Source organism: Arvicanthis niloticus, chromosome 22 (assembly GCF_011762505.2).
Source record: "Arvicanthis niloticus isolate mArvNil1 chromosome 22, mArvNil1.pat.X, whole genome shotgun sequence".
Classification (NCBI taxonomy): Eukaryota; Metazoa; Chordata; class Mammalia; order Rodentia; family Muridae; genus Arvicanthis; species Arvicanthis niloticus.
In genome coordinates, this window is record NC_133429.1 from 48597722 (window position 1) to 48616426 (window position 18705).

The window sequence follows — 18705 nt, forward strand, 5'->3', positions numbered from 1 at the left end:
AAAGCCAGGTTTTTCCACCAGCCGAAAGACCTCCTCAGCCAAGACGTACTGAATCTCCCAGACTAGCAACAACCACGTCATCCACCCCTCTCCATCCCCCCCCACCGGAGGACTGGTCACTCCTTCACTTTCCCAGGACCCTGCTGTACTCTTCCTGTCCTCTAAGCAGACAGCTTTCCCAGGAAGCCTGGGTGAGCAGAATTCCTTCCCACATAGCTGGTACCCCCAGAGGCTCACTAAAGTTAACAGATGGAGGAACCAGAGCATAGGGAAGAAGGACACATCATCCCACTCCCCCCTGGCCGCCATTAGTGCTCAATTCCTAGTTTCCGCTCCCATGGTACCCCACACCTCTAAGTCTACATCCATCTTAGAATATGCCCCTGCCCCAACACACACATACTCAGGAGCCAATATTTTTCCCTTGGTCTCTGCATCTCTTAAACACAGGATGAATTCCTTAAGAGTTTTCTTTCTTTCTTTTTTTTTTTCCCAGAGCTGAGGATCGAACCCAGGGCCTTGTGTTTGCTAGGCAAGCGCTCTACCACTGAGCTAAATCCCCAACCCCTAGAGTTTTCAAAAAGAAAAAAAAATCTGTGAATGATTTAGATCAAATAATTTATTTTATTGTAATATCGGGAGTAAATACAGATATTTTATTAACAAAAAAAAATGATGGAAAACAGAAGCAATAAATGAAGATGGTGATACTGCCCGTGACAACCTCATGGTCAGAAACCCAGTTGTAAGAACAGCTGCTGCTGTCACTTTATTGCATTCAACAGGGAAAGGTTGGTTGTGAGATGGGAGACCCACCAGACCCCTCCCACCCCAAATGGGTACAACTCTTGCTGTCTCCTTTGGTGGAGGAAGAAGGGTGGGCTTCTCCCTGAGGACCTCATGGTCACACAGCAAAGCAGCTTCTTGCCCTCAATGCCCACCCCACCTCCAGAGTGCGCACTCCGCAGGGGAGCAGAGCAGCAAGGGTGGGTGGGGGTCTGCTTCCAAAGGCTCTGGGCAGAGCCAAAGACAATCTGTCTTAGAATCGTTTTCCCCAAGATAGTCTCACGTTTCCTGGCTGGCCTCGGCCTAGCCAAGTAACTGAGGATGACCTTGAATGCTGGCCCCTCCTTACCGCTGTTTCCCAAGGCTAGGAGTCCAGCTGCACAAGGCTGCACTCAGCTTATGTGGTGCTGGGGGTGGATCCCAGAGCTTCGTGCAAGCTGGGCAACTCAGCTAGAATTTCCAGTGCTCAAACCCAGACCTATTTTGAGTTTTCCTGAGACCAGGTCTCACTCAGTAGCCTAGGCTGGCCTTGAACTCTGAGTAATTTTGACAGCCTCCTGAGTGCTGGGTTTACAGGCTTGAGCTACCATGCCTAGCAGCCTAGCAGCAACTCTACATTCTGAGGATACCGTGCATTAATATTCAGCTGTCTTTGGAGGGGACTGGGTGATTGAGTTATGGCTCTGACTCCTCTCTGGGGGTGGAGAGTGGAGATGACAAAGAAGGCCATCTGTCCCCTGGGAGACACATTAGCAGTGGAAGATGTGACAGAAGGGGACAGAATAACAACTCCAACCAGAAAAGGGTTTTGAGGAGGGAGAAAGTGCTAGGTATTCATGTCCCAGGGATGGGAGATTCCCACATGGGAGATCAGAGATCTCTATCCTCTCGGGATTATGGAAGCAGACCAGATGGAGCTACTCCCTCTGCTAGAAAGCTGGGAGTAACTGGACAGGAAGAAAGGGTGCCACACAGGGAATGAACCCTGCACTGCGACATGTCCTCCTGGACTCTACGGCTCTCCCTGCTCACCAGCAAGGCACAGGGTCGTGGGTAAGTGCGGCATCAGTCTCACACCTGCACCTAAGCTTGGGCACCTCTGGCCTCTGGGCTCCTGCACCCAGAAGTGCTCATGGGAAGAGGAGAGGTAGGGTGGGAGAATGGGAACAGTCAATTCGAGACAGGGACCTTCTCCATCCTCTGCATAGTCACAAAAGTCCGCTTAGGTCCTGCCTTGTGAGGTGCCAGCCTGCTGACCACTCCCCACCTGACCTCCAGGCCAGACTGTCCGAGTGTGAATGCCTGCACCCACATCTGCAGCACCCTGAAAGCCCTCCATTCCAGGGCTTACCAGAAAGGAAGCATGCCACAAAGTGCCCCATAGAGGTATCAGCAAAATCCAGACATTCAGTTTCTTCCACACAGCAAAGTGCATCCAGGGCAGTTGCTGAGCCATGTCCACTGTCCAGTCAGGTCCCGAAGATGGCAAACAACCCCTACCCCCAGCTCCTCCTATTTCATAGAAACAAGATATTTTTCAAAGATCAAGGCACTTAGGAGAGTCGACAATAACACTCTAATGAAGCAGGAGGACTGACTGGGAGCAAGGAGGGAGGGCAGAGAAATGGACAAAGGAAGAAAGGACAGTGTATTTCTGGGGCAGGAAAACCCTATCCACCAGAACAAAGTTATTTGGATGGAAGGAGCCTGCAGCCTGAATTTAGCAAAGAAGACAAGTATGGCCAAATGCAGCTCCCCTAAGCCTCTCAGAACCCGCCACCTCCAACATAAAGTAGCAATCACCCTGGAGGCAGGCAGCCTCTTAGGCAAAGATGTTGGCAATAAAATCCAGGAATCGCTTAGCGTACTGCTCAGGATGGACAGTGGAAATCTCTGCCCCCGCCTGTGGGAAGAGAGGAAACAGGAACAGTTTAACAGAGCAGTACCACCTCCCTCACCCCACCACCGCCATCCTCAGCCACCCCACTGCTCTGACCCCAGAAACTCTCTCTCCAGAGAAATCGTCAAGCCAAGAAGGAAAGGCTGTGGGGAACTCTCACCCCATGCTTGACAGTTTTGGCTGCATGAGCTGCTTTCTTCTTGGCATCATACTGTGTCAGAATGTCAATGAGGCCCATGAAATACACCTCCTTCTGGGGGGCCCCTGGGGAGAGAGGCTAGCAATGAGGACAGGGTACAATAGTCCTAACTCTTCCCCCCCCCCCCCTGGCAGACGAGATTTTGTTGTGAAAAGCTAAGTGGTTTCTCCACCCACCACCCAGGTCTCTGTCTCCCGAGGGTCCCCACCACCCCACCCCCCTAACATGTCCAGGTTCTCTCTCACCCTCCGCACTCCGGATAGCATAGACATCGATGAAGGACTCAAACTCTCCTGGGCCCAGGGGCCGGTGGGAATGAATGTAGCCTCCAATGCCCTCAGGGGAGGTGCCATAGGAGCCCACCAGAGCAGGCGGTCCAGTCAGGTTACAGTCCCCACCCCACTCTGCCTCCTCCTCCCTGACGGGGCCCTCCTCCTCCGGTTCAGAGCCCCGGATGATGTCGTGGATGCCCAGCAGAAGGCTGTAGTCCATGATCTTCAGCTGCACTAGAAACTGAGACCCACAGACAAGTCAGAGGTCCAGTCCCCCAACTCCAGGGACCACCCACGCATCTCCGTTCTTGTTTCAGGGCCTCCCAGGAAGAGTATAGAAATGGGTCATGGCGGACCACTGCACCAGTACTCAAGTCCTAGAACCTAAAGCACCCAGCCCACCCACTCCCTAGCCATTGATGGGCCTAGGGGTTTCTCCTGGTTCATTCCTAACTTTCCATTTAGAACCCCCCTCCCAAAAGAATAAAGGCAAGATCCACCTCATACCATGAATGGAAGGTAACGCTCCTTGACTGGACAAGCACCCTGCTCACCTCCACATCTCGCTTCAGCTTCTCCAGGAACACTTTCTTCTCCTCCTCACCAATGTACACTTTCTGGTTCTTGTTGAGAAAGTCCATGTCCTTCAGTGTTGGCAGCTCTTTCACCTAGAACAGGCATACGGAAGTCCTGGGACTGGATCCCGCATCAAGAGACTCCTGCCTCCATCCAGGGCTCTCTCCACCTCAGGCTTTGAAGCGAGAAGCAGCCCTACAGTTGCCCTCCGTCTGGGCTCACAGTCAGCTGTACCTCAGACTACACCCACCGCTGTCTGCTTACGGATGGCAGTCAAGGCCCTCCGTATTGACTTTCCTTCCTTCCTCTTCAGTCAAAATAGCTGCTGGAACGCAAGCGCCCAGGAGAGGTGTGGGAGATGAGCTCGTGGCTCGCTCTGTGAGCCTGGTATTCCTGCCTATCCCCAGACCTTCAGCACAGACCAGCCTACGCCGACGGCAGCTGTCCCCGCTGCCCTACCATCAGTAGTTTACCATCTGGTTCCTTTTCCGTACTCTAAGGTAGAATAAGCATCTGGCAACCTGTACCCAGTATGGAGAACTGCCTCTTTATCCTAAGGGGACCCCTTTCATCCATCCCTATCCCTACAGTTATCACCTCAAAGGAATATTACCTTCTCCTTATCGCTGGCTTCCCGGGACACTAGAGAGCCCTGTGAAGAGAGCAAACGCTAAGTGAGAAGCAGTGGCTAGAGGAACAGCCAGACAGTTCCTGAGGGACCTCTCCTTTAGGTTACCCAGTGCCCTGCCAAGCCTACCACCATTCTCAGGCCATGAGCAGTCTTTCCTTTAGCCCAGGCTATCCCGTTCGTACCTTGAGGTCGTACTTCCTATGCACAGGAAGACGATGACTGAACATATTACGCATCACAAGCATGTAGCTGTCTTCATTCTCCACGCTGACTCGGTACATGCCCAGGAACTGGGGCAGAAGTGTGTTTCCATGACACTTCACTATGTACTAGGGAAGAAAACAAGAGGCAGGGATAAGGAAAGGCTGGCTGAGAGACACAGTCAGCACAGGGACAGAGGTCATGCAGCTCAGAAACCTCCCGACTTCTGCTGCAACCATCTCTTAGCTTTAAACCACCTTTTCATTTCTTTGTTCGCTGTTTGAAACTGAGTCTCACATAGCTGGGGTCGGTCTTGAACTCCTGATCCTCCTATCTCTACTTTCAAAGTGTTATGATTACAGGAATGAGCCACTTTACCTGGCTACCTTTATAGTTTTTCAAGAAGGAGATAGGTATTACTATTCTTTTTTTTTTTTTTTTTTTTGGTTTTTCGAGACAGGGTTTCTCTGTGTAGCCCTGGCTGTCCTGGAACTCACTCTGTAGACCAGGCTGGCCTTGAAATCAGAAATCCACCTGCCTCTGCCTCCCAAGTGCTGGGATTAAAGGCGTGCGCCACCACTGCCTGGCGGTATTACTATTCTTAGTATCTGTGCAAGTAAGAACCAGGGTTAAACTTAGATTTACTTCTTGGTGGGCTAGGTTTCCGTACTACAGATGTCTACAAGGAAATCTGCAATTAATTTGGATTGTTTTTTCTTCAGAAGGTTTGTGTGTGTGTGTGTGTGTGTGTGTGTGTGTGTGTGTATATGCGCACTCTATTTGCATGTGTGCCTGTGTGACAGAAGAGGGCATCAGATCCCATTATAGATGATCACGAGTCACCATGTGGTTGCTGAGAATTGAACTCAGGACCTCTGGAGGAGCAGGCAGTGCTCTTAACCATTGAGCCATCACTCCAGCCTTTGTTTTGTTTTGCTTTTTGTTTTTAGATAGGTTTCCTAGTGTAGCCCTGGCTGTCCTGGAACTCACTCTGTAGACCAGGTTGGCTTTAAACTCACAGAGATCCCCTGCCTCTACCTCCCAGGTGCTGGGACTAAAGGCATGTACCACCACTACCAGGTTACTTAAATTTCTCAGTGGTTTTATTTTGTCTTGTTTTTTTTGAGACAGGGTTTTTCTATGTAGCCTTGTCTGTCCTGGAACTTGATCTAAAGATCAGGCTGGTCTTGAACTCACAGATCATGCCTTAAACTCAGAGGTGCTAGGATTAAAGGTGTGTATCACCACACCCAGCAAAGCCTTCTTTTTAAAAATCATTATGTGTCTATGTAAATGCCCCAGGAGAGGATCCCTTGGAACTAGAGTTCCAGGCAGGTGTGAGCCACATGACATCATCACAGTCAGGTGCTCTGGAAGCAGGTGCTCCTCACCACTGAGCTGACTCTCTAGCCCATGTCTGCTTTGTTTTCTGAGTCAGAATCAGATGTTGCCAGGCTGTCTTCTAATAAAGCTAACTTTAAACACTTGGAGTGGAGAGATGGCTCTTCCAGAGAACCCAGGTTCAATTCCCAGCACCCACATGGTGGCTCACAACCATATATGACTCCAATTGCAGGAAACAGAAAGGTCTTTTCTGACCTCTTCAGATACCAGGCATGTATATGACGCACATGTGCCTGACATACAGGCAGGTAAAATACCCATACACATAAAATATAACAATAAAATATTAATAATTGTTAACTACTCAAAATAAATCAAACACTTGGTCTTCCTCATTCCATCCCTAAGTGCTGGTATCACAGGAACCTAGCTTGCCATTTGAATTTATTTCTCTTTTTGACACAGGGTCTTAGGTAGCCTAGGCTGGTCTCAAACTCACTCTGTAGCCACGATAACCTTGAACTTCTCAAATTCCTGCTCCCCCTCCTGGGTGCTGGGATTCGAGGCTTGTGCCAGCATGCCTGGTTTCCTTGGTGCTGGTTTTCATACACAGTAGGCAAGCACTCTACCAGGAAAACTACAATCCCAGCCCACAGTGTGAACTCCTCACCTGGGTATAGTAATACAAGCCTGTAATTCCAGAATTCGGGGGTCGGGGCCAGTTGAGGAGAGAGAAAGATACAAATCCAAGGCCGTCCTGTCCTGGGGTTGATCCCCTTCAAATCAAACACTGTTCTTGGGCTGGGAACAGAGCACAGCTGGCAGAAAGCCCGTGTGGGGACCTGCACTGTACAATCCCAGCACTTGGGAGGTGGAGGTCATAGGATCTGAAGTCCAAGGTCATCATCAGCTACTCAGTAAGTTCAAAGTTCAAAGTTCAAAGCTACCCTGGGCTACATGAGACCCTGTCTCAAACAAAAACAAAACTGCTCTCTCTGTCCAATTTCTTAAAAGATAACCTTACAAAAGCCATCAGCAGAGACCTGGAGAGAAGGCTCAGTGGTTAAGAGTACTGGCTGCTCTTGCAGAGGACCCAGGTTCCATCTGACCGACTCTCCTGGCCTCCAAGGGCACCAGGCACACATGTGGCAGACGTCTGTGCACAGGCAAACACCCACACACATAAACTCTTTTAATAAAATAATGAATAAGCCATTACTCTCAGAAACAGCTACATCATTGAAGTTCGACTTCAACAGTCAGCTCCTCAGCTGTGAGACCCAGTGGAGACTAGTCGCTGGGTTACTTCATCTGTGCACTTGGTCCTGCTGACCAACCTCTCCTTCAGCCCACTGTCCTCTCCTCCTGCCCTGTCCTGCATAGGATGCACTGGGGTATTGGTATTCCAAACAGCCCATCCACGTGGGTCTCCTTCATGCACACTTTACTTGCTTCTTAACGTTTGTAGTTTTAAGAAAGATTTTATGTCTTTTTATTTATGTGTGTCTCTCTCCATAGTTTTCCCTTCAAAACTATAGTGATTTTAAGTGGTGAGCAATGGTTTTGGTGAGCACTTACTGATGCAGAACTCCTAACCTATTCTTCTTTGCTGGATTCTCCACCCATACCCAATCACCTCAGACATATGAAACAGAAGCAGGATGAACTGGAGCGGCCATGTCCAGATCTGCCCCATTCCCCCCAGAGCCTGCTTCCTTGTTGTTTCCCAATCATTGACTTTGCCTTAACTCCTGGCCTCCTCACAGGCCCAGCAGCCTGCTGCTTGGCTCTTCCATACTCTCCTCCTCCTCACCTAGACTGCAACAATTAACACCTCACTCTATACGCTGTCAGAGGGGTGGTCCTATACTTACTTCTTGCCTGCTTGCTTTTTTTGTGTCTTCCTTCCTTTCTCTGTCTTTTGTTTATGGTACTGAGAAGAGAACTTAGGGCCTCATACATGTTCGGTGTGAGCTGTATCATTTCTAAATAGTATCTTCAGTTCCCTAAAAACTACCTCCAGGATAAGGCCCAGATTTCTATCCAACTTACAGGCCCTTTCATTACCTGGTTCTAGGTTAACATTGCTAATACCACACCTCCCAGCTACAGAGGATTCCTGCAATCTCCCACTACCAAACACCTTCACGGTACTGTGCTGTAACGAACACCTCGTCCCTGTGCCTAGAATTCTCTCTGCCACCCTGTCCACCCTGTCCAGCGATTAACCTCTACTTGCAATCACTCAAAATCCAGTTCTGGGCTGGCGACTTGGCTCTGCTCCGCAGCTACAAGTGCCTGTCTCTAAGCCTGCAGTCTGCTCGGTCCCCGGGGCCAGATCATGGAGCTACCCAATTGCCATCAGCTCGCTGTGGCATGGGCACCCATAAATAAATTTTATATCGGTTTGTCAAGACAGGGTTTCTCTGTGTAGTCCTCGCTGTCCTGGAACCCCCTCAGAAGATCTTCTGCCTCTGTCTTCCTAGTACTGAACTTAAAGGTATGCATCACCACACCCAGCTTAAAAATAAAAATTTTAATTAAAAAATATTAGGGACTAGAACCATGGCTCAACAGCTAACACCACCAGCTGCCCTTGCAGAGTCATGGGTTCACTGTCAGCACCTATGTGGCAGCTTACAACTGTCTGTAACTACAGCTCCCCAGAATCCACCAGTGCTGTTGGTATGGTGTACCAACATACATGCAGGCAAAACAGCCATAAACATAAAATAAAAATAAATTTTTAAATAAAATGAGTTCCTAAGGATCTGTGAGATGGCTCATTGGATATAAGTGTTTGTTACCAGGCCTGTGAGCCTGGGTTTGGTTTCTGGAACCACACGATGGAAGAATGACCAACCCCTGAGAGTTGTCCTCTGACCTCCGTGCTCATGCACAGAAAACAAACTGGTTTTAGACAATGCGAGCCCAGTGGGAAGAGACTCTTCCCATTTCTGTCAAGTCAAACATAAGCAGGCATGCGAGGCCCTTCTGTGTTACTGTACTTCCTGTGTTCAATGAGAATTTGAGCAGTGCTTCTGAGGGAGAGACACAGCCTGCAGCAAAGAGCAGGAAAGCTCTGTGGGCTCTGGCAGCTGCATGCACACAGTGGGACAGCAGGGCTGGGGAGGCCTGACCTGGTGGTAGTTGGAGAGGTTGCTGTGCATGTCCGCAATGTCCTCACTGGACACTTCTTTGATGACCAGAGTGCGGTCATAGGAGATAAGGAAGCGGCCATCACTGCCTTCGGTTTCGCTTGGAGGGCTTCGAGTAAGGGATACCTGGAGACAGACAAAGAGCAGGCTAGAAGCACCTCTTTCCATCCTATATAAAGATACAGGGAGAAGGGCCAAACAACCCCTTCTCAAAGAGGATGAGTCTGCAGCGGACTGCTGGGAAGGCTCACTGGGAAAGGTGTTCGCCCCCATGCCTGATGACTGGGATTAAATCCCTGGGACTCACGTGGTAGAAGAATGACTTCCAGAAAGGTTTCCTGACTCCCACACATGCACATCCACTAAGCCACAATAAGTAAATACAACACAATAAACCCTCAGGGAAGAGATTCAGTGAGGGTTCCTAATTCGGTCAGCACACATGACTGAGTGCAACTGAATGTCAATTCTACATGTATGGACGTCCTGCCCCACCAGACAGCTTGATGAGCTCCACCACATTTCCAAAGACGCCCATGGCCACATACACCACACACACACACACACACACACACACACACACACAGAGACTACCCTCACCCCAACAGACTCTCACCAAGTAATCGTGGTCGTCAATGGCAAAGCGATCCCGCAGATTCCTGAAGACCTGGGGACAGTACTCCTTGAACTTGAAATGACTGGGAAGATTTTCTCTGAAATACAGAGTTTTCAAGGGGAGAAATCAGCATCGCTTTACACTCAGGAAGCTCGCCTGTTTATAAAGCCCCTGTGCACCGCTGCCTGGCTTCGCTCTCAGGAAAGCCTGTCAAGTACTTACTGCATTTATCTGGGCGGAGTGTGCTCAACTGTGTGCATGTGTGGCATCATGTGTGGTGCACGCACGTGAGTGTGTGGTGCACGCACCTGTGTGCTCCAATACAGAGGCAACAGGAGGATGTCCAGTGTCTTCCTCTGTTGCCCCTACCTTATGCTTTGAGACTGAACCCAAAGCCCACCATATCTTTTTTTCTTACCGTGTTTTTTTTTTTTCTTCTCTAGACAGGGTTTCTCTGTGTATCCCTGGCTGTCCTGGAACTCACTCTGTAGACTAGGCTGGCCTCGAACTCAGAAATCCACCTGCCTCTGCCTCCCAAGTGCTGGGATCAAAGGCGTGCGCCACCACCGTCCGGCAAGCCCACCATTTCTAATAAGCGCGATGCCCAGCAAGTTCCCGGATCCACTTCCCTCTGACTGCCCAGTGCTGGGATTACGGGCACAGGTAGCCACGCCCGGCTTTTTTGTGTTTACTGGGATTTAGGTCTCCATGTTTGCTGTATAAACGCTCTTCACTACTGAAACATTTCCCCAGCCACAACTTCATTTGTCTTTGTTGTTTTAGTTTTTGAGACAGGGTCATATAGCCTAGGGTTAGCCCTAAAATGTTATGTAGCAGAGGCTAAGCCTGACTCCTTATACTCTGGCCTCAGCCTTTGACAGCTTCAGAAGGAATACTGTTATCACATCATAGAAAGAGCAAGTGTCTCGGAGTGACCGAGTGACCTGTCTAAGTCCCTCTGCTGGTCAATGCTGTGAGCAAAGCAGTACTCACATCCAAACACCCAAACAGGAGCATTCCTTAAATCCCAAGCCCAGTAGAAATATCCTAAAATAGCCATGCAGTGGTAGCACACACCTCTAATCCCAGCACTGGGAGGCAGAGGAAGGCGGATCTCTGTGAGTTTAAGGCCAGCCTGGTCTACAGAGTGAGTTCCAGGACAGCCAGTACTATACAGAAAAAGACCCTGTCTCGAAAAACCAACCAATCAAATAAATATTAGTATTTACTGATATTTTGAATATATTAGAGGGGAACTTGAGGTCGAGTTTTTTTTTTGTCACAGAATTCCTACCAGAAGCTTCTGAATGTATTTATTCGATGGAACAGACTAGAAGAAAGGCAGCAGGTATATAGACAAGATGTGGGTAACTTTGGAAATATTTAAATCTAAATTTTTAATTAATTAATTGGTTATTTTTGAGACAGGGTCTCTCTATGTAGTCTATGTAGGCCAGTAGCTCAATATGTACACAGGCTGCCTGGGACTCAGAGGTCCATCTACCTGCCTCTGCCTCCCATGTGCTGGGATTAAAGGTGTGCAACACTACATCCAGCTACTTATTCCTGTGTATGTGCGTGCGTGCTTGCATGTATGAGTGTGTATGTGTGTGTGTGTGTATGCTTACACATGTGCATGGAGGTCAGAAGACAGCTTGCAGAACCTGTTCACCTCACCCCACCATGTGTGTCCTAGAGACTGAACTCGGGTTGTTAACCTTGGAAGCAACAGCCTTCTCCTGCTGAGCATTTAGGTGGTTTGTTTGTTTTGTTTTTTTCACTAAACTGAATTTTTGCATTTGACTTCTAAACATAAACTCTTTAATTCATTTAAAAATGTAAGACTATTTGCTATTCTCTTGGGTTTTTGAGGAAGGGCCTCACTATGGAGCCCTGGCTGGACCTGCAGAGATCTGCTTGCCTCTTCCTCCTGAGTGCTGAGATCAAAGGCTTGCTCCACCACTCCAGGCCTTACTTCTTTTTCTTCCTTTGAACACTTAAGTTTGTGTGAGTGTGGGTAGGTGTGTTCCCCACAAAGCTCATCTGGAGGTCACAGGTCATCCTGTGGCCGTAGGTTAACTCTTTCACCATGTGGGTGCTGGGTATTGAACCCTCCTCCTCAAGCGGCCATCTCCCTGCCCACCCTACTGGCCCTCTGCTGTTCTAGATTTCTGAGAGAAGGGTGAGGACCACTCACCTATGGAAAAGGTGATTGTTGACCTTGATCTTGGAGCTGGCTTTAAAGTCATCTGGCAGCAGCATCACTGGGGGCGGGACCTGGCTAAGCTCGTTGATCTGGTGAAGCACAAGGAGGACCGGCCATGAGAAGCTAGGTCTGGGCGAGAGTCATGAAAGAGCATCCCAAAGCTCCCTCACGAGACCGGCTGCACATCTGCAGGAAGTGACAGAAGGGCCCTACCCCATCCGCTGCCCGAGAACTGCTGTCAGCCACCCTCACACTCCTCACACTCCCACCCCCAGGGAACTTCATGCTCACAACAGCCATTTTATATTTGGCAAGCCTCGCAAGCAACTCAGGACTATTTTTAAAGCTGTGAGAAATTCTAGAAGAAAAAAAAAAGGAAAGAAAGGAAGAAAAGAAAAGAGAAAAGAACCCTGAGACAGTTGCATGCTTAAAGAAAGTGTATTTTTAAAGTACAGAGAGTTAGTGGAACTGCAAGGGGCTGACAGCAATGCACAGTGAAATGTCCCTATACTTTGAGTAGCTCCTTACAGAAAGGACACTTCCAGATCACTCTGACCCAGTTCTCAGCAGAAGGTGGAGGGAGAAGGACTGATCTCTGAGACAAAGTCTGCTCCCTCGGTGCAGGGAAGTCGACAGCAGGAAGGACACGGGTGGGATGCAGGTAGCATAAGCTCCATGGGTCCCCAAGCCCTGCAGCCCACTAACTCAGGGGAGACTCTTATCCATCCTTTCTCATGTGTGTTACTACAGCCCCCCCACCCCCCCAAGCCCCCGCCTCTAACAGTACATCTGCATAGAACTTTAATCCTAGCTTATATTAAGTCCCTCTACCTAGCTTTGAGCTCTGCTAGGGCAAGGGCCCCTTCTAACAGGCACCTTGCAGATGTTTAGCTAATACAGTGTTTGGCACACAGTGGCCCCAAACTGCTTATTAAATGAACAGATGATTTCTGTCCTCATTTGCCCACTTGACAAAGGTTACAGATTGCAGTCTAACCGAAATCCCACGTGCCGCAGTGCACGCAACTGCTCTTGTCCTCAGGAGAAAAGAGGACAGAACGTATTCCTTCAGAAATTTAAAAAAAAAAAAAAAAAAAAAAAAAAAATTACTTGAGATTCCCAGCCTGAAATTCAGCTTTTCCTGCCACCTGCTAAGCACGCTGAATCATCACTAAGACATATGTTCAGGAAATTTCTCTGATCTACACACTTGAGGTACATGTGTGCGGCTGGAAATAAAGGTGTAGACGCTAAAGTTCTACTTTAGCCTAAATTTTGTGTAAAGAGTGTGAGGCAGGACTTACAGGTAATTCTTCCAGTTCTTACCAAAGGAAACCCCTCCCCTGTATGTACATGTTCCACAGGGATGGGAAAGTCACCTACTCTCCACTCATCTTACCCACAGCAAGTGCCTTACATGGACTCCTGACTAGAGAGAATACCCCCGAGAGAGCAGCCAAGGCAGAAGGCAGCTAACTGACCACCAGTGATATTCCAATCAGAAAACAAGAATGTTTCGTTCTTCCTCAACCCCTTGCACCTCCACAACATATGTCTACAACCCAAATTAGCTGATAACCAAAACAGTCCCTGTCAAGATCAAGACCACTGCATGACCCTACTCCCGATCTAAGGAAAGAGAAAACCAGCTATGCCTCACTAGCTTCGGCTCCTCCACGATATCCTCAGGACAGGAGGTATACTGGGCCAGTTGGTCTTAGCTGAACCTTTTCGAGCCCCTTCCGGCTTCAAAAGTCCACCAATTACATCCTTGCGACCACAGCTCCTCAGCCTTTCCCTGGTTACAGATAACTCCATTTATACCAAATACCATCACTCCAACCAACAATGGGGACGCAGCTAAGCCCAAAGATATATATTATCATTTCGACCTCAGTGAGGGCATCCCTAGGGTCCGAGTGGTGTAACGCTGAATCTCTAGAAAGGACAAGCAGGATTAGAAGAGCCAAAAAGCCTAGAGGCATTCCCAGAAAAAGCCAAGGCTCGAAAGGACTGGAGCTCCAAAGCAAGGCGGAGAGGAAATCAAACCACTTCTTAGGCCAGGCAGTAGTACCCAGACACGCTTCACGCACTGTCGCACCCGGACCTCACCAATAACCCTTCAGAGCCACTCCCCTTAATGTCCCTCTGGCTGCAGCCGGATCCTGGCCAGTCCCTGTAGCCTGGGGCTGGACCTGACAGGAAGGAGTCAAGGAACAGAGCTGGATTTCAGGTTGAGAAGATGAAACTCTAGGGGAGGAGGAAAGGGTAGGGAGAGACAAGAGTCCACACCAGAAGCCAGCCGGGGGACACCCGGGAATGGCGCGCTGGGAAGCAGGCCGGGCGGGGGAGAGGCGGCAGCGCGAGGACCCGGGAGAGCCTCAGGCCGAGGGGCAGGAGCCGGGGTCCCGGCCGGTTCTTACCGAGTGGGCGACGCCCCACAGGAACACGCCCACCAGCGGGTCGGCGGCCCGGAACACCTTCACTTTCTGCTGCACGAAATGCTTCTTCTTGGTTTTGGAGGCGAAGCCGAATCCCGGGCCGGGGCCTCCAGCTGCCGCGGGTGCGGTGGCGGGAGGGACGGAGGAGGACGCCATAGTCTCCCGCGCACCCGAGCGAGTGGAAGCGGGAGCCGGCCGCGACTCCGAAGCCCGACCCGGAAGCGGTGCTCACCTGCGCAGTCATCACGTGACCGGAGGCCCGCCCCCCCGGCGCGCGAACGGGGCGGGGCGAGGCTGGCTCCGCCCCCTTGGCCGCGCGGCGGTCACCTGGCGCGGGTTGCGCTCGCAGGGTTGCGGAGTTTGCGCTGTGTAGGGCGGCGCTTCCGCCGTTTCCGGTTCTGTCCAGTTTCTAGTGAGGGAGCTCGGTCCAGAGACAGACGCCGAGGCTCTGAGACCGGTCTCCTTACCTAGTCCAGGCTGGCTTCAAACTTGCTATCCTCCTGCCTCATTCTCATACCAAGTATGGGTATTATGGAGGTGTGGCTTGCTCCTCCGTGAAGTTGGGGTTGCAAAGTAAGGGACATGACAAATTTAAATATATATGTGTGTGTGTATTAAATATATGTGTGTGTATATATATATATATATATATATATATAATTGTTTTATGTATATAGGTGTTTGGCTGGCACGATGTAAGTGCAGTGCCCCGGAAGCCAGAAGACCTCAGATCCTCCGAACTGGAGTTGTGGCTGATTGTGAGCCACCATGTGGGTGCTGGGAGTCGAACATGGTTCTCTGGAAGAGCAGCTGTTCCTCTTAACTGCTAAGTCATTTCTTCATCTCCTCGAAGTATAAAATTTTTGGTCATGGCCTCAAGTTTCTTTTGAATTCGTTTATTAATTCATCTATTCAACAAGTATTTATTGAGGCCATAACTTGAACCCACTACCGTTTTTTAGGCTGATTCTCCTCTGATTGAAGCAAAGAAAAAATTACACCCTAGAGTAATTAAAAGTCTAAAGGCCCTGACCAGCAACGGAGAAGGCTGCAGTATTAAGAGCTAAGGACTGCGCTGAAGCCATGTGCTGAACAGTGATAATTCATAAAGGAAAGTGTAATTGGTCAGGGTGCCTTCCGAGAGGCTTCCCGGGCCAGGTGGGCCAGGTGACAGCGGCAGTTCGAGGGGGCAGAGCCAGCCTCTCTACTAGGCGAACAAAGCTAAATCCAGCAGGGTTTGGTGGCATGTGCCTTTAGTCCAGCACTCTGGGAGGCAGAGGCAAGTAGATGTCTGAGTTCCAGGCCAGTCTGGTCCACAGAGCTAGTTCCAGGACAGCCAGGGTTATACAAAGAAACCTTGTCTCGAAAAACCAAGATAAATAAATAGAAAGGTAAGTTCAGAGCAAGATGTTAAAAGGCTTCCTAGGCAGAGAACAGCGCACAAAGATGAAGACCAAAGGAGCCTAGTTTGCCTAGGTTGTAGGGAGTAAGGTGACTGCAAGCTCAAAGCAAGTGTGTGCAGACGTAAGGTTAGAGAGGGGAGGTGGGCGCAGGAGACCCTTTCCGCTTCACACTGCTAGTATGTTTGTTCAGACATTCCGGTGGATGACAAACAGTGCCGAAACCCTTGTGCTGATGGCGAGCTAACCCAGTGAAGAGGAAATAGTATTTACAGGCACATAGTTTGAGGCCGGAAGTGTTCCTCAGTGTTACAGTGTTTGGCTAGCATGTGCAAGACCTGGGCTCAGTCCCCAGTTCCATAGTAAATATAGAAGCACATGACTAAATACAGACAACTCAAGGCCCATTTGGAAAATTCACTGAGGGCGTGAACTTTGAAGCAAAGGAGGAACTGGAAGTCCCTGGCTGCGGCTACACCGAGAGACTGGTGACTGGAAAAGGGTGCCACCCGGGCACTGGATACATGGGCCCAATGTTTAGCAGAGCACTCTGGGCTGGGAATACAGGTTTAAGGATTGCTGTGGAGAGCTAGACAGATGGCTCAATAGAGCACCAACTGCTCTTCCAGAAGACCTGGGTTCGGTTCCTAACATCCACACAGCGGTTCACAGTCACCTGTAACCCCAGGTGCCAGGGATCCTGTTTCATCCTGCACTGCTTGGTCCTGGAAACCTGTCTTGGGGTGGGGATGAAGAAAGGACAGATAGAGACTGAAGAAGCCATAGACACACAGACAGAAAAGGTGGTGTGGAGAGTTTTGGGGACCACCTTCTAGGAATTTGGCAAGAATTTGACGTTGGGTTAGGACAAGAAAGGCTCAAGATGAACAGGTGAGGAATGTGTTCTTTATATCTTGATGGGTCTTATTAATTCTCTGAATACAGTAATCATGGGATCTTTGTTTATGCTTTGTCCCTTAACTACTTTGTTTATGCCTTAGAACTGACCTTATTCTTTGCATGTACTTAGGTTTTTTTTTGTTTTGTTTTGTTTTGGTTTTTTTTGGGGGGGGGGTTGTTTTGTTTTGTTTTGTTTTTTGAGACAGGGTTTCTCTGTATAGCCTTGGCTGTCCTGGAACTCACTCAGTAGACCAGGCTGGCCTTGAACTCAGAAATCCGCCTGCCTCTGCCTCCCAAGTGCTGGGATTAAAGGCGTGCGCCACCACTGCCCGGCTTGCACGTACTTAGAATGGTATAAAAGCAGGCTGGAGAAAAATAAACCGGATTCAGTCCCAGCACAGGCTGGAGTCAGGTTATAATGTTGTCTAATTGTCTTTTTTTTTTTTTTTTTCAATCCTCACCCCCTCACTCGAGACCCAGTTGACTGAGCTGGCTTGGTCAGTGAGGTTAGGTGTACTGGGCACATCCTGACTGAGGGCAACTCTAGAAAATGCAGCAGAGAGAGCAGGGGTTAGCTAGTCCCAGGACAGGAAGTTGCAGCTTGCTTCTGCAGAGCTGGCTGTAAGAAAATAAGTTCAGCTGTGCACGTGGTGGTAACGTACACCTTCAATTCCAGCACACAGAAGCAGAGTCAGGTGGATCTTTGAGTTTAAGTCCAGCCTGGTCTACATAGGGAGTTCTAGGCCAGTGAGAGAAACACAATAAGTCCCTGTCTCAAAAATCAAATACGACCAGAGAAAAGAGATTCATCATTTGTCTGTAAGGGGAAGGGAAGGATATGTCCTGCTGTGTGACTTTTCTGGCGAGATATAAACAGCAGACAGAAGGAGCTGGAGTGAGGAGTTACCCACAGGAGTATAAATGACTCCAAGCAAGCTGTGTCACCGAAGGCCCATCCCCAGGTGAAGCCACATCTCTCCTGTCTTGCCCACTTTGCAGCAACTCAACAGAAGACTCTCTTCTGCAGCTCTTGTTAAAGGCTTATAGAACCATTTGAGCAGCTGGAGACATCAGAACTTTCTGATTCCTGAATCTTGTAAGTTTTATGAACTTCTGGTCTTAGGAGCCTACCTCCCCCACTTCCTTCAGAGGAAATAGTTACACAACACCCTACCCGTCCTCTGACTCTTAGATCCTTGCTTCCCTCTTTTTCTGCGATGTTGCCTGAGTCTTGGGGAGGAGTGATACAGATGTGTGATTTTTGTTCCCCAATTTACCACTGAGCACTGGGCCACTCCAGCAGTCTCGAAGCTTGGTCTGTTATGACTCTCTGCAGTGGCCACTGGGGGAAAGGGAAGTTCCCCTCTGAGAAGGCTGAAAGCCTCAGCTGCAAATCTTTCTCTAGCACCAGAACTTAATCCGCTCCCTTAGGAAAGCACTTAGTCACACAACTGTTGCTCCTGTAGGCACATCTTTCCTGGGATGTTGGTAACATAGAACACAGGATCCATAACTGAGCAGAACTGTTGACAGGAATCATATCCCCAGAGAACGCATGGTGCCTTTCGGCACTGTGAAAGCCAGCTGTCAGGGGAGACACATCCTGATTAGTCCCACCTGGGCTTCCCTGTGCCCTGATGATGAAGAATTCAGGGTCTTCTTCACTTCTAGCATTTAAGTTTGGCCTCAGTTTATAAGAAAGTATCCCATTCCTATCACTGGAATATTCAATAACCTTATTGATTCTGGGAGTATCCTTTCCTACCCACGCTGGCTGATTTCATGTCAGTTTGACACCAGGTAGGATCAGCTAGAGAAGCGAACCACAGCTGAGAAAATGCCTCCATAAGACCAGGCTGTAGGCAGGCCCATAAGGCATTGTCTTAATTCATGATGGGTGAGGACCCAGCCCATGGTGGGTGGTACCTTCCCTGAGCTAGTGGTCCTGGATTCTATAAGAGAGCAAGCTGAGCAAGCAGCACTTGTTCATGGCCTCTGCATCAGTGCCTGCTTCTAGATTTCTGCCCAGTTTGAGTTCTTGCCTTGGCTTCCCACGGTGGACTGTGATTCAGGAT

General features: G+C 49.4%; 1 protein-coding gene and 2 long non-coding RNA genes across 6 annotated transcripts; 2 read left to right on the top strand and 1 right to left on the bottom strand.

Moving 5' to 3' along the window:
- Positions 1-34: 34 nt before the first annotated feature.
- On the top strand, positions 35-754 carry LOC143436296 (uncharacterized). Its single transcript, XR_013106430.1, has 2 exons — positions 35-191; positions 497-754. It is a non-coding gene; the product is annotated as an uncharacterized LOC143436296 (long non-coding RNA).
- Pip4k2c (phosphatidylinositol-5-phosphate 4-kinase type 2 gamma) lies at positions 605-14578 on the bottom strand. Of its 4 annotated transcripts, none has more exons than XM_076920431.1 (11): positions 14313-14574; positions 11881-11978; positions 9684-9780; positions 9050-9193; positions 4547-4693; positions 4347-4385; positions 3712-3825; positions 3131-3398; positions 2847-2950; positions 2590-2689; positions 605-2298 (listed from the first exon to the last, which is right to left on the bottom strand). In XM_076920431.1, exons 1-10 carry the CDS (start codon positions 14484-14486, stop codon positions 2609-2611), a joined length of 1266 nt encoding a protein of 421 aa, XP_076776546.1. In that variant the 5' UTR covers positions 14487-14574; the 3' UTR covers positions 605-2298; positions 2590-2608. The 4 variants fall into 4 exon arrangements, with proteins under 4 accessions (XP_076776546.1, XP_076776548.1, XP_076776545.1 ...); XM_076920433.1 differs by adding an exon at positions 14002-14139 and having other exon boundaries at positions 605-2689; positions 14313-14449; XM_076920430.1 differs by having other exon boundaries at positions 605-2689; positions 14313-14578.
- Positions 14579-14621: 43 nt separating this feature from the next.
- Positions 14622-17095, top strand: LOC143436298 (uncharacterized). Its single transcript, XR_013106432.1, has 2 exons — positions 14622-14903; positions 15008-17095. It is a non-coding gene; the product is annotated as an uncharacterized LOC143436298 (long non-coding RNA).
- The last annotated feature ends 1610 nt before the right edge of the window (positions 17096-18705 follow it).

Bases quoted from the DNA above. Each gene is read 5' to 3' on its own strand.
- Pip4k2c (XM_076920430.1), bottom strand. From the start codon at position 14,486: ATGGCGTCCTCCTCCGTCCCTCCCGCCACCGCACCCGCGGCAGCTGGA. The intron at 11,979-14,312 runs GTAAGAACCGGC...GTGCTTCACCAG, and splicing joins TGTGGGGCGTCGCCCACTCG to ATCAACGAGCTTAGCCAGGT. The intron at 9,781-11,880 runs GTGAGTGGTCCT...TCTGTATTTCAG, and splicing joins AACAATCACCTTTTCCATAG to AGAAAATCTTCCCAGTCATT.